The 15,305-nt window shown below is 36.8% G+C and overlaps 1 protein-coding gene across 1 annotated transcript in view; it reads left to right on the top strand.

Moving 5' to 3' along the window:
• The window catches only part of LOC107587740 (ras-like protein family member 10B), a 16,851-nt gene extending 3,807 nt beyond the window's left edge, over positions 1-13,044 (top strand). The window contains exons 3-4 of the mRNA XM_016275627.1: positions 5,158-5,282; positions 12,182-13,044. Of these exons, the coding sequence (XP_016131113.1) occupies positions 5,158-5,282; positions 12,182-12,452 (396 nt within the window). The 3' untranslated portion in view covers positions 12,453-13,044. The remainder of the gene's footprint in view (positions 1-5,157; positions 5,283-12,181) is intronic.
• Positions 13,045-15,305: the final 2,261 nt, after the last annotated feature.

The following is a 15,305-nucleotide window of genomic DNA, read 5'->3' as shown; positions in this document are numbered from 1 at the left end:
ACAAATAAACTGTACTATATATATATATATATATATATATATATATATATATATATATATATATATAGAGGGTGTGATTTGTACGGGGGGATTTCTGGTCTATGTATCCCTGCCTCTGCTGAAATATTGTCCTTTTTTTTATTTTTATATCCTCCCACGTGATGCTACTCCACCAATCACCAACAGAGCATATAAAATACCAAAAATACAAATATTTTTTAAAACATCGCTAAGTAAAACTGCAACATGACAATTACAAACCATTAAAAACAGAAACTGACTTTAACTGTAGCGCTAAAAATACCACTATAAAACAAAAACAACAACAATAAAGTTAAAGATGTGGATGTTCTGCAGACCAATACAAAAGCAGCCAGGGGATAGTTGTCTGATCGGATGCGTATGTTTGTCACATGTTAAGTCTTCAGGGTGCGCCTGCTGTCTTCTGAATCTGCTCCTTCAGTATCAGGATACTCTGTCTCTGTTCTGGTGGCAGCATCGCAATCTGTTCTGGGGTCAGCTTAACTGTAGCTTAATAGAGATTCATGATCCTGGTTCACGTGCTTCAATCCATGCAGGGCTTTTCAGAATGTCAGAGCTCGCAATTAATGTGTTTCAGAGTGACAGTGTGAGATTAATACAATGTTTTTGCTCAAAACTCAATCTATTGTAACTTAATGCAGATATTGTATATAATAAACTGCTGCATAAATGTATTATGAGACAGAACGCAGAAGTTTACCATCACTGTAAGGTGGGAATTATGATCACTCAATATTGATTGATAGATCTGCAGGGAACCGTCTTTCTTTGAGTCATTAAGAAATTACGTTTCTATTCTATCTGAAGAAATATGAGGCAAACAAGTGAATACATATTTCTCCAAATGTGTGCACTTTTGAACTAAAAGTTTGTATGTTGTGTAGTGAAGCCCTGTGATAAAAAAAATTGGAGTAAAAGCGATTGAAGAGAGAATTCTTTCATGTACAGGTTTGTGTCTCGTTATTCTATTCAAAATATTAATAACTACTGGTTGATTTTGCATTTGAGGCAGAAATTAAAGGTCCCCTGAAATGCTTAGAAACACGTAGTGTTACTCTGTTGACGTCATTTTAACTGAAACAGGAAGACAGGGGGGGACATATCAAGCAGCCCCGCCCCTTTTTAAAATAGCCAATAGCGTTCGTTTATATCACAACTAGACGGCTAGAGCCGTTGAGCTCCGTAAAGCCGCATTTGACAGGGTATGCCAGCCACAATCTCATCCATATTGCTATAAAATATAGCATTCTGTGTAGAATTCAAATAGCTCCGATACATTTTGTAGTCTGCGCCGACTCGCACATGTGATCCGCTCCATGCTTTCATGTCCCTGGACCGGAGCAGAGTGTGTATGCGGTGCGGTGGTTAGCGGGACACAGCGCGAAACCAGACTTCTTTTTTTCCTCAATGGAAAGCATATTTACACTGTTTGAATCGTTCCCTGTCCCCTATATAGTGCACTACGTGCCATTCACTGTACAGAAAATACTAATTCTGTGGACAAGTGACCGATTTCAGCCGCGGCTTCAGCGACTATTTTATAGTGTAGGGGGCGGGTGCTTCGGATTCTAGAGAGCATTTGATTGGACAGAAAGTTTGATGAGAAGCTGAAGTACGATGTGACGTCAAAAAATCGTTGAGCCGTTTTGGCGGAAGTGACAAACTGCAAGCTTTGAATGCTTATATCTTCTAAATGCAAATTTTGTCACTGTTTTGGAGCACACTGCCTTATAGATAACCTTAAGATTAACATATTGATACTAACACCCAAAAAACTTGATTTCATGGGGACTTTAAGAATTATTACTAAGTCATTGTAACCAATTATTATTATAAATAGTAGTTAAATATCAAAGCTATCTAATCTATCTAATACTTCAAAGCTCAAGATCAAATCAGCATATTTATTGTAAAAAATGTTACTGAATCAGCTGCAAAAGCTTCACTGTGGTTTCTGATTTATTTTTAAGGGGATTTTTTAAATAAAACACTCCCCCCCCTCTTTTTTCACAAATGTGTGTGTGTCAACAGTTGCATCATTTTTGTCTATTTTTAATGAACTTTAGGTGAAGAGACCATTTTGATAGTTTTGTTGTAGTTTTGTTTTATTTTTGACCCTTAAGATTGCCTTATTGTTTGTAACCTGTCCTACCTTGGTAACTGTTGCTGACATATTTATTCAACAAGCTTTGTAATGTGAGTGTGTGAAAGTCACATGTGTTCGTATTCATTTACAGTATGTACTGATTCAGATAGCAATAGTGGCAATAAAATCCACTCTACAAAATGTATGTTGTAGAAACAGTTTTGCTCACAAATTTTTTGTTATGAACTGTGATCTCTATCAAATGAGACTTCTTAATTTTTAGTTGACTATAATATGCGTATGCCTTGATTTTGATATGCAGTCTTGGATATTTATATCATGTAAACGTTGATTTTTTTTTAAGGCAGATAAACATGCATTGCAATGAAACACTTAATTTAATGATATATATAATATCCATGCAATTTTTAAAAATCAAAAACGTGGTTCATTGCAAAATCATGCAAAAAGTCCTATGAGATATTCAGACCTAGCAACCGTGTCAGAGCGTGGAAGAGCTTTTTGAAGGGCCAATTAAACAGAATGTTTTCAGTGTTTTGATATGGGCTCTCTGAATTTATGCTCACTGAGAGCTTTAGGATTGAAGAATGGTTTATAATGAACCAGTAGCTTGAGAGCACATGATTCTGTGATTTCAGACAGCTTGAAAGGATAAAAGAGCCACTTGAGCAGCGAGGGCTTTTGTCTCAGTTCATTTTTCTTTCTCAGTGGTGTCATAATGAATAAGTGCTTTAATTAGTGACAATGGGAAGAGGGGATTCTTTCATAACTTTACATTTATAATTCTATTCTCAACTGGAGTTTCCTGTCAGAGAGCTAGCGGTTAGCTTGGGCTATCATTAACCAAGTGATTTAGACAACTTTCTCTTGCTTCAAATTGCAAAAGCTAGCATTTCTCCTCAGATCATGTCCATTTTAACCCCAGTAACAGATATGATCTGAAAAAGCACCTTCTACTAAAACATATAATTTGTTTGCTGAATGTGCCTCCAGCATGCCCTCTATCTGTCTTCACATGGGTGATATACACAAAGAAGAATAGGGTGCTCATTCTCTTTCCTGTTTTTGCATGTTTTTACACTCCCATCTCCTCGAGTTATAACTTATTCCCCAAACCAAATCAGTTGTAAACTAGCACATATTAATCAGATCAGGTACAGAGGTTCTGAATGAATAATCTGATCATGTGTAATATGAATCTCATAATGTTATGAATGTTTAGTGTTATTAGCTGAACGCTTGTATTAACCCTGTAAAGCCTATTCTATTTTTTTTAATCATGTAAACGTTGAATTTTTTTAAGGCAGATAAACATGCATTGCAATGAAACACTTAATTTAATGATATATATAATATCCATGCAATTTTTAAAAATGTTCATTTTACAAAAAAATCAAAAACGTGGTTCATGCAAAATCATGCAAAAAGTCCTATGAGATATTCAGACCTAGCAACCGTGTCAGAGCGTGGAAGAGCTTTTTGAAGGGCCAATTAAACAGAATGTTTTCAGTGTTTTGATATGGGCTCTCTGAATTTATGCTCACTGAGAGCTTTAGGATTGAAGAATGGTTTATAATGAACCAGTAGCTTGAGAGCACATGATTCTGTGATTTCAGACAGCTTGAAAGGATAAAAGAGCCACTTGAGCAGCGAGGGCTTTTGTCTCAGTTCATTTTTCTTTCTCAGTGGTGTCATAATGAATAAGTGCTTTAATTAGTGACAATGGGAAGAGGGGATTCTTTCATAACTTTACATTTATAATTCTATTCTCAACTGGAGTTTCCTGTCAGAGAGCTAGCGGTTAGCTTGGGCTATCATTAACCAAGTGATTTAGACAACTTTCTCTTGCTTCAAATTGCAAAAGCTAGCATTTCTCCTCAGATCATGTCCATTTTAACCCCAGTAACAGATATGATCTGAAAAAGCACCTTCTACTAAAACATATAATTTGTTTGCTGAATGTGCCTCCAGCATGCCCTCTATCTGTCTTCACATGGGTGATATACACAAAGAAGAATAGGGTGCTCATTCTCTTTCCTGTTTTTGCATGTTTTTACACTCCCATCTCCTCGAGTTATAACTTATTCCCCAAACCAAATCAGTTGTAAACTAGCACATATTAATCAGATCAGGTACAGAGGTTCTGAATGAATAATCTGATCATGTGTAATATGAATCTCATAATGTTATGAATGTTTAGTGTTATTAGCTGAACGCTTGTATTAACCCTGTAAAGCCTATTCTATTTTTTTTAATGGAACCATTTATTTGAGCTTTAGACACCATATTTTTAAGAGAAAATGTATTTGAATATGTTGTTGGGTATCATATCTGATATATCAGGCTTTTATGTCTCGTATAGCATGATATAAGAGCATATGGAACTCATACTTGAGGAAAAAACCCTCAGTTTTATTCAGAGGCCCAAACTGAGCAGAAATACGCAATTTAGTGCAGTTGCTGATATCTATATGAAATTCTGATAGCTTGTAATGTAAAACAATGAGAAATTTAGTGCATTTAGTAAACAGAACATTATAGCAAACTGCTTACATAAAATACATATAAATATCAGTTGTCAATAATATGTCTTAGTAAGGTGATATTTAAAGGCTTTATTATCAAAGCTCTGTAATTTTTATTAAAACATATAATGATATATATATGTACAGTATGTATGGATAGATGGAATATCAAGTAGCTTCAGTTGATTCTGTTGAAGTGTTCATCTTGAGATATTACCAAGATACATTAACAACAACCTGAAGGGTGATGTTTTTACAATTATACTTAAAGGTCTTTTAAAAATATATAAATTATCAATCAGATGACAGAAGGCATGTAGTACATTGTGTACAATAGTTTTTTTTTCTTTCAGCAAAGCTTTGATCATGTTGATAGAGGACTTAGACATTTGTGTATGAAATATGATACAGTAGACTAAGGTTAACTGAACTTTGTATTTGTTTCTCATGATCAGGATCTTGTGTTGCTCTGTGTCTGTGCAGGAATGGTCAGATGTTTGCTGTCGAGGCATTCGGAGCGCTCATGTCTACATCCTGGTTTATGACATCTGCTGTTTTGACAGCTTTGAGTATGTCAAGACCATGCGGCAGCAGATCTTAGAGACCAGGTACGTGATGGAAATATAAGTCTCTTTTTATTCCTTCACACCTTTACATCTTTGCACCCTTCTCTTTTCCTTTTGTGCCTTTTCTGCTTACACCTTCTCTCTGTTGTGTCTATTGCCTGTTTTTTTCTGTGCTGCGGTTTTGTCAATTTTCAGTTTTTTTCTGTGTTCCCCAACCCTTCTTTTCTTTTTCTTCAAAGTTTGATGGCTGCTGTAATTACACTCAAAAGGCGAGACCCTTCTGTAATCATGGGCTGCCAGCACACTGGGTCATTTCTTCATCATTTGGATCCAAATCAGCAGAAATGCCTTCCATTCTCCTCTGCTGATTGCAAAGGGCATGTAATGTCATCATCAAAAGCCAATTCAAAAGCTTCAGAGACTTTTTGCTTTGTATCTGAGCAGGTTTGATGATGATAATGATGCCTATTTGTGACTGTTTTGGCTGCATACTAATGAGTATTTGATGTCTGTTTGATATCATTCACTGATTGACTTGATATCCATATGTCAACACTTTTGGCAAGGTGCTGCTTGAATTCATTGTCACATTATTGTGTGAACAAACACCTTTTTTTCTTGCTCTGATTAAATAATTTGGTGTTTTATAGTTAATATCATACATATCTGAGCATCTCTTTCACTTGACATGTGAGACTAATTTGTTACAGAGTGTCTTGTACCATCCAAGACCAAATAGTGTATTTGTAGAAGTAGAATTAACTAATAAATTAGCTATAATGCAAGAAACAATCTTCATAATCACTTAAAATATAAAAACATCATTAAAACAAGATAAATGTAGTTTGTATAATAATACAATGTTTATATTATAACAAAATGTAAACTGGATTATTGCATAGCTCTATATATAAAGTGAGATATGTATTACATTAAACTATACCCACATTCAGCACATTCACATAAAGTGATATAGCAAATGTTAACTGCCTGATTTTTTTTATTTCATCACAAAATGCCGCCCAGCTCTTTATATAAAGTTGGGTATACTGTATAAGTACATCTAACTTTATCAATAGATAAATAGATAAAATAAGACAATATATAGGTATAGATAAGACAATATGTACTGTTCAGTGTATCTCAACTGCTTGATTGCTTGTATCATTTCAAAATGTAAAATAAATTATCGCCAAGCTCTAATCTGCTAAATGTGGCTGTAAGGTATGAAGATATTAAGATATTATATGTGTATTGTGAAAAGCACTATGCAAATAAATTTGACTTAATAATAATATGATATAATATAGTAATGTATTAAGAAAAAACTATTTTGAGGTGTATAAATTTGAGTTGCTAAATAGAGAGCAAATTAGTTTGCAGCAGGAGGATAGGATCCAAGATGCCCTAAGTATCAGAGTAATACACACAGAGACAGTGATGCTTCATCATTTAAATTCAGCTCAGTCGCTGATTGGTTTAAACGGTCAGTGTGGGCGTTTGTGTTGAGCCTGTCACTCAGAGGCAGATTTATCGTAATCAATGGCGTCAGCTGTCATGCTTTGCTTGCGTCAAGGGCAAGGCCTGAGCGGTGAGGCAGGCAGTTCCGCTGACAAACATTCATGTTTTATTGATCCAGGCAGAGCACAATTAAGTCACCTTGGCCCGACACTGCCTCACAGACTCTACCACACAATAGGAAGAGGATGAGCTGGTTCGATTCACTGATCTGATCTGCTAATACCCAACAGAAGTGAGAGCGCTGGCTGTCAATCGTTCCTGTGATAAGACAGACCCTGTTAGAGTGAGGAATTAAAAGAAAGGCAGATAATTAATCTTTGGTGAAACAATAGCCATTGTCTTTATCTCAGATGAAGTTTTGTATTGAGCCCTGTTAACGTTCTTAGTGTCCATGTACAGTAGCTGTCCAAAATGTACAGTAACTGGCAGCATTTTAAGGCATCGTAGGCTTGTTATACTGACCCTTGAAGGCTGTTTTAAAAGCTGGGCAGCAACTTTATGCTGTCTTCTTAAATGACCATCTTTTCAATATATATATATTTAAAGAAAATGTTTATATTTGTTGTGTCTGTTTTGTTGCTTCTCTCTTAAAATTACACATATAGCCATTAAATTCTGTGCCAACCAACCCCACAACCTGCACAGCATATGTTTATCAACAGCTTTATAATTGCACAGCATAGCTTAATGGATAGGAAATATTTAGGAATTTAGGAAATATTTTATGACATTTAAGTGAGTTTTTTCCCCCCAGAAAATTAAAAATTGCATTTGTACCTACTGAAAACTGTGTTTGTTCGAAATGTTTGTTCCACCTTTAGATATCCAACGAAGAATGAAAATTGTGCTAAAGTGTCTCATGTACTTTCATATTTTTTGTCCAATACTATGTTTTGTCCAATACTGAAAAGTATAGATAATAGTAATTAAAAATGGTCTATTTTACCCGTGTTTTAGCTACCTGTATAGCACATTTATATTGTGCTATACACTCACCGGCCACTTTATTAGGTACACCTTGCTAGTACCGAGTTGGACGGCATTTTGCCTTCAGAACCTCAGAACATTCCTCAGATATTTTGGCCCATACTGACATGATAGCATCATGCAGTTGCTGCAGGTTTGTCAGCTGCACATCCATGATGCGAATCTCCCGTTCCACCACATCACAAAGGTGCTCTATTGGATTGAGATCTGGTGAGATCTAAGCCGTTTCTCAATTCCAAGAATGCAAAGAACGGACTTGTGCTCTCATGGAGACCGGTCTTGCCAGGCTACCTTGAAAGAATAAACTTGTAAGGAAATGAGAACACTGAACGCATCTTTGTGTGAATTGAGATGCGCTGTGATCTTGTTGCACAACTGACCATCACAGAATGTTATAAGGAGCAATACACAATAAATAACACATAACATCACAAACTAATGTCATATTAAAACATTTATTTCAGATTATTATAGACAATAATTACATATTATTTATTTTATTATTTTTATTTGACCACATGTATTTGTAAAAATGATTAGGCTTAGGCATATTTAATGTCAGCTATATTTTGTCAATGTTAAAATATATACCAATAAAAAGTATGACAGGCTTTTTTCCAGGTCTTTATCACTTTATTAAAATAATGCAAAACAAAATGCATTCAAATAATGCAAAACAACATGACAATGTTTACCTTCATGAGCCGTCGAGTATATTTGTCCATATTCGATGTATCCTTGATATCAAGAACACATCCGGGCATTCACAAGCGTCCTCTGTACTTGCGTTCTTGAGTATTGGAATTGAACTTCAACGGTTAATGATGATGTAGAGCGAGAACACAAGGACGCAAGATCGCTTAAGAACACATATTGAGAAACGGCCCTAGTTTGAGATTATTTGAGTTTTGTGACATGGTGTGTTATCCTGCTGAAAGTAGCAATCACAAGATGGGAACACTGTGGTCATAAAGGGATGGACATGGTCAGTAACAATACTCAGGGGCCCAAAGTGTTCCAAGAAAATATCCTCCACACCTTTACACCTCCACCACCAGCCTGAACCGTACAAGACAGGATGGATCCATGCTGTCATGTTGTTTACTCCAAATTCTGACCATACCATCCGAATGTTGCAGCAGAAATTTAGACTCATTAGACCAGGCAACCTTTTTCCAATCATTTATTGTCCGATTTTGGTGAGCCTGCCCTGTGCAAATTGTAGTCTCAGTTTCCTGTTCTTAGCTGACAGGAGTGGCACCCAGTTTGGTCTTCTGCTGCTGTAGCCCATCTGCTTCAAGGTTCAACTTGTTGTGTGATCTCGGTTGTAAGAAGTGGTTATTTGAATTATTGTTGGCTTTATATCAGCTTGAACCAGTCTGGCCATTCTCCTCTGACCTCTGGCATCAACAAGGCATTTTCTCCCACAGAACTGCCGCTCACTGGACATTTTCTCTTTTTCTGACCATTCTCTATAAACCCTTGAGATGGTTGTGTGTGAAAATTCCAGCCGATCAGCGGTTTCTAAAATACCAACCCACCTGGCAACAACCAATGTAAAGTTCAATGTAACTTAAATCACCTTCCTTCCCCATTAAGATGCTCTGGTTGAACTTCAGCAGATTGTCTTGATCATGTCTAAATACATTGAGCTGCTGCCATGTGGTTGGCGGATTAGACACGTGTGTTAACGAGCAGTTGAACAGGGGTACATAATAAAGTGGCCAGTGAGTGTAGAGAGTAAGAGAGTAGAGAGTAAGAGATGGTAAGAAGTTAACAGCACCTTCTCTGATTGGTGTTTTTTTGGAGCTTCACTGGAGATGTGTTATTTGGCACTTGGGGTTCTGTTAAGGTTTGGCTGTAGACAGGCGGTTTTGGAACAGAGCCTCTGAGTTTGTAAGTCCCCAATGGCAGTTAATGTTATAGTCCTTGCCTTTCAGTCAGATCATGTCAAAGAAGCACATCACATGTCAGATTTAGAAGATGAATTGATCTACAACAGCAACCCAAACTGTCAGTCAAACCGGCGAGATATTAATGACTAAACTAATGAATTAGACTGAGTTAGTGAATGAATGAAGAATTATTACTATAATAAATGAATTATGTTGAAAAGGGACTCTGCTGTGTCAGCGATCTGAGAGCAGAGCTGTCTGTCACAGACAATGATTGACTGATGGACAATGCTGGTGGTTCCTGTCAATTAAAGACCCAGAGACAACCGGTGACTGACAGCAAGGGGTCTAGAGAGGTTTGGGGCTAATTGTGTTTATGATCCCATCTTCTTATCAGTACATGGACATACATCAGAAATGTTTTCTGAGGTTAGTTTTGAATGACATTTTTGTTGTGAATTCACATATTTGGACACCAAGAACTGTTGTTGTTCATTTGCAGTATCTTCCACAGAAGAGGTCTATTTTTAGCTTTCCTGCCCAGTTTATATCAGTCCGGTGTAGCTCTGTGGAAAGCCTCTGTGAAGTGGAACAATTGGAAATCTATTTGTCTTTTTTCAGAGTTGTCAGAGGCACGGGTCATCTCAAACAGAGATAAGCGAGGAGACATAAGCTGCTCTCCGGGATCTCTGCTCTCTGTTGGAGACAGGACGAGAGGCTGATAGAGCAGCCCGGCTTCCTGTACATATGACAGTTCACTTCCTGACAGCTTGTCACTGAAGCAGTGTTTTGTTGTGAATTCACATATTTGGACACCAAGAACTGTAGTTGTTCATTTGCAGTATCTTCCACAGAAGAGGTCTATTTTTAGCTTTCCTGCCCAGTTTATATCAGTCCGGTGCAGCTCTGTGGAAAGCCTCTGTGAAGTGGAACAATTGGAAATCTATTTGTCTTTTTTCAGAGTTGTCAGAGGCACGGGTCATCTCAAACAGAGATAAGCGAGGAGACATAAGCTGCTCTCTGGGATCTCTGCTCTCTGTTGGAGACAGGACGAGAGGCTGATAGAGCAGCCCGGCTTCCTGTACATATGACAGTTCACTTCCTGACAGCTTGTCACTGAAGCAGTCTGTACATGCAATACATGCGTGAGGCTGTTTAGTCACCGATGGGCTAAAGATCCCCTGCACCAGCTGCACTTTAGTTGGCATACCATCAAATAAATTCAATATGACTGATATTTTTCTAAATTTTTGGTTATATTTCAACACTGAAACAAGTGTTTAAATCATATTGATATGAATATAAAATGTAAGTTTTTACATTTTTTAATTGATGTATTTTAAGCACTATCGCGCAAGTGATCACGATGTCAGCTTAACATCATGATGTCTGTCAGCCGTCGGCGATGGATAATGGCATTGTCTATCGGCCCAACCCTAGTTTGTACTGTAGTGTTTGTTAAAATATCTTCTTTTATACCATTAAAGGTTTGGAATGACATGTGTATGAGTAAATGATGACAGAATTTTCAGTGCATTTCCTTTTTCATTGACTCAGATCCCAAGATGCTGTTCTCATCAAATTATTATGTGTTTTATGCACAGAAAGAAGCACGATAATAAATGCATGGGATGACTGTATTTCAGTTTCATCTGTGTTTATTGTATCTGTCCCTATATAAATAAAACATTAAATAAATAAATACACAGAAAAATCCATAGATATCGGAAATAGAGCACAAAGGGCTCTGGGTGTGATGAAAGGATTTCTGCACCTTCAGTCAGCTGAAGATTAATGTAGACTTCCATGAGAAGTCATGATTAGATGGATGCAAAGAGAGCTTCAGACAACACTAAAGCTTTCAGAAAGACCATTTATAGAGTTTGTTGGATTTGGCGCAGACTGCATTAATTGTATCAGTCTGATGAAATTGCAGCCCAAATTGATCCTCTTGATGAAGAAATTTCACTTCATCAGATGGTTTATAGACACAAAGACATATGATCACATTTAAGTTTTAGATGACTGCAATGATAAACTAAAGATGAATGTAAAAAGACGGAATGAGCTAAGGCTCTTTTTCAATCTACCAGAATCACAGAAATACGTAAGGATGACCCGACATATGAATGTTGAATTCACTTTTAAATGGATAGCTCTACAAAAAAATTAAAATTCTGTCATCATTTACGCTCCCTCATGTCGTTCCAAACCTGTATGAATTTCTTTATTCTGTAGAAAATAAAAGTAGTCAGTGGTCACCAAAACTGTTTGGTTACCAACATTTTTCAAAACATCTTCTTTTATGTTCCACAGGAGAGAGAAAATCATACAGGTTTGAAACAACATGACAGTGAGTAAATGATGACTTTCATCATTTTTAATTGGCATTTCGGTTCCATTAAGAACCTGTAACATCCATGGAACTTACTGCATGGTTTTTCTGTGGTGTCTGTGGAATGTAATTAGATTTGAGCCATCTTTTTATGTAGAATTGTTTTTGCTTTCTGTATTTACAGTGTGTGTATCTTTCCACAGGGTCATGGGCTCTGGAGAGATGCCCATTCTGATTGTCGGCAACAAACGTGATCTGCAGCGAGGTCGCGTCATACCCCGACACAGTGTTTCTGACTTAGTCCGAAAGAGCTGGAAGTGTGGATATGTAGAGTGCTCTGCCAAGTTCAACTGGCACATTTTACTGTTGTTTGGAGAGGCTGTCCGCCGTATGGGTTGTGCCCGCTGCAAGCACGTCCATGCCACCATCCGTTTCCAGCGGGCACTCAGGAGAGAGCGATGCGTCCTAATGTGAGGTTGCCGTTTCTCTTCTACAGAGCCCATTCAAAAGCGGTTTATGACTATGGACACTCCGTTATTGTGTGGGCAGCTGGAAGAGCTGTGATAACCCTCATGCCAAGGAACTTAACATTTGGGATTCTAAATATGAACAGACAGATGTGGTCTTAAAACGGGAAGTCCCTGTTGCTTCATTACTTAAGCCTTCAAACTGATGTCTCCGCTTTCGGCCTGAAAGAACACAACCAACATTTCTGCCTCTTATCTTAGAAATCCAAACTGCCAGAAAGGCTGGTGGAAGGCAACAAAAATCAGCTTTAATATTACATTAATACACTTGCTTACGTTCAGGCCAGGACAGCACATAGACGCTCCTCTTTGCTTATGAGCTTAAGGATCTTCTTAAACGCCACACAACACATGTTCTACGGATACTTCTGTGTTTTTAAAGGGATGGTTCACTGAAAAATGGCTTAATTTACTTGCTTCTGTGTTGTTTCAAATCTGTCATTTGTGGAAAACAAAAAGAGAAATTTTAACAATGTGCTTGTCGCTCTTTTCCTTGTAGTGACACAATGGGGTGCTTTCAAGTTTCAAAAGGGATGCAAAAACAATATAAAAGTATTATAAAAATGATCCATACTGCTCCAACACTATACACTAGCTTTGAAAGGAATATATGGGAATTCACCAATTATCTTCCCCTCTAGTGAGCTCTGCTGCAACCGGGAGATGAGCTGAGTTGAACTCGAACCAAGGGCCTCATTTATAAAATGTTGCATAGAAACTGTCCTACATTTGATCTTATGATCTTTTCTCAAATGTGCGTACGTGTGATTGAGAGAACGAATGTACGCACAAAAAAATGATCATACGCCTCTCCTTCATATGAGAAATTGATAAATTGCAAATGATCTTGAAATTGTGCACAGCTAAATGGTATATTATAGAGCAGCAGTCAACAGACAAATCATTCACTTGAGAATGGCGAGTGGAAAGAATTGCTTAAATTTCCAAATACCTACAGTACTCTTACACTGAAAAGTGTGTAAGTCCAGTTTTGTGAATCAGATCAACCTATTCATTGAAAAGATTTAACAAAGGTTCGTTCATAATTTGGACATTGCTACTTCTAAGAGCTGGGGTGGATGTAATGTTTTTCAGTGAATAACAACTTGAATTTCGGTCTGTTTGTGATGCAAAGCTCACAAATGGCTTCATAAGACTTGCAATATAGTGCAGTACAGTATTATTTTAGCATTATTTTTATACTATTATAGAATTCCTTAATATTTTGAATTAGCTTTTATTTTTTCAGTTGTTTATTTTATTAGCCATTTTTATTAGTCATTATATATTTTTAGATTTATTTACATATATTTATATATATATACAGCTTCTTTATAGATTTATTTTATTTATAATTATTTTTATATATTTATTCTGATTCCAGTTTTGGGTTTAGTAAGTTTAGTACTCCAACTTAAACTTGTTTCAGTTGCTGCCTAGGCAACATTTTTAATTTATGTATCATTTTGTTTTTGTTTTTCATCTAATATTTATATATGATTTTATTATATCTTTATTTACATGACTGAAAACAATTTTTAATAGTTATAATTTTAGTTAACACTGGTGCACAAGTCAAAAGCATCCCTTTTCTTCATTCATTCACTGCAATTGCATGGAATAGTGACTAGAAAAAAATTAAACATTCTTCTTTTGAAAGCCATGAGGACTTTAGGGTATGATAAATGTAATTTATGCCAAGGTATGAGAATTTGTCCCACTTTGAAATGGTGGTGACATTAAATCATAAGGGAAAGAGGAAAATTTGAATGTAAATGTGTTGTAAATGTATGCTCTTACATTGTGGCAGAGGCTTGGACGATGTTTGTGTGTGGCAAGGAACTAACTAAAAATATATCCTTCTTTAATAATTTAACCCACCACATCTCTGATGCACATAAAGACCAGCTTCTGCTACACACCCTATAGTCTGATCAAATACATGTTCAGTACAAATGTCTACATGCAAAGAGCACATTAGCCTAATAAATGGACACTGGACACAGAACATGCATCCTTGTCTGTGTGATGTATGAGTACTAAATCAATACCTACATCAGTATCTGTTCTTCAAAGGTAATGCATCTGCCCTGCTGTTTATACAATGCACTACACGTACACAGTAATAACAAAGTGTGATTCACAGCATGTACTATTTAAATCAGCGAGGCAGTGTGTAATATTGTGGCTCACTGAGGAACGACTGTGAAGCTTACTAATGTTCAATAATCCTTAAATAATGAAAGAATGATTTCAGGTAACATGACAAATGCCAGCATGTGTTCATATTTTTTTTTTACGTTCTAAATAATTGGATGAGATTCTGTGTAATTCCAAAATGCCAAATTTAATCCACAAAATTGAGGTCCTCACAGTATCATGCTCTCACAGTCCTCCGAGGATATCTTCAAAGTGCTCCTCTCCACTGACAAGAGTCTGGGGATGTTAAGGAAGGGGGAGCGGGGGATCAAAGGGGACTGGGGTTGGAGGGAGGGAACAAGGAGAAGCACAGCTGCTGCAGTGTGACAGACTGCAGTTCTGATGAAGCTATTATTAGCTCCAGACTTATGCCAAGAGTTATTTATAAAACCAGCAGCCAAAACACTGAAGCTCAAGGTGACTGGAAAACGCCAAGGAAGAAATGCTAGCGGGATGCTTGGTGGAGCTGACATGAATAAACAACACACAGGGCCAAATCCTTGTCCAGTCATGACATATTTACATCATGTTACAAAATGTAAAAACATAAAAATCCAAATCTGTTCATGGATATAGCTCACATGGTCAGTGTATCAGTTTT

The sequence above is a fragment of the Sinocyclocheilus grahami genome, unplaced genomic scaffold (genome assembly GCF_001515645.1).
Source record: "Sinocyclocheilus grahami isolate Dianchi unplaced genomic scaffold, SAMN03320097.WGS_v1.1 scaffold95.1, whole genome shotgun sequence".
NCBI lineage: Eukaryota > Metazoa > Chordata > Actinopteri > Cypriniformes > Cyprinidae > Sinocyclocheilus > Sinocyclocheilus grahami.
The sequence above is the reverse complement of the archived record's forward strand: the minus strand, read 5'-3'. Positions and strand labels throughout refer to the sequence as shown.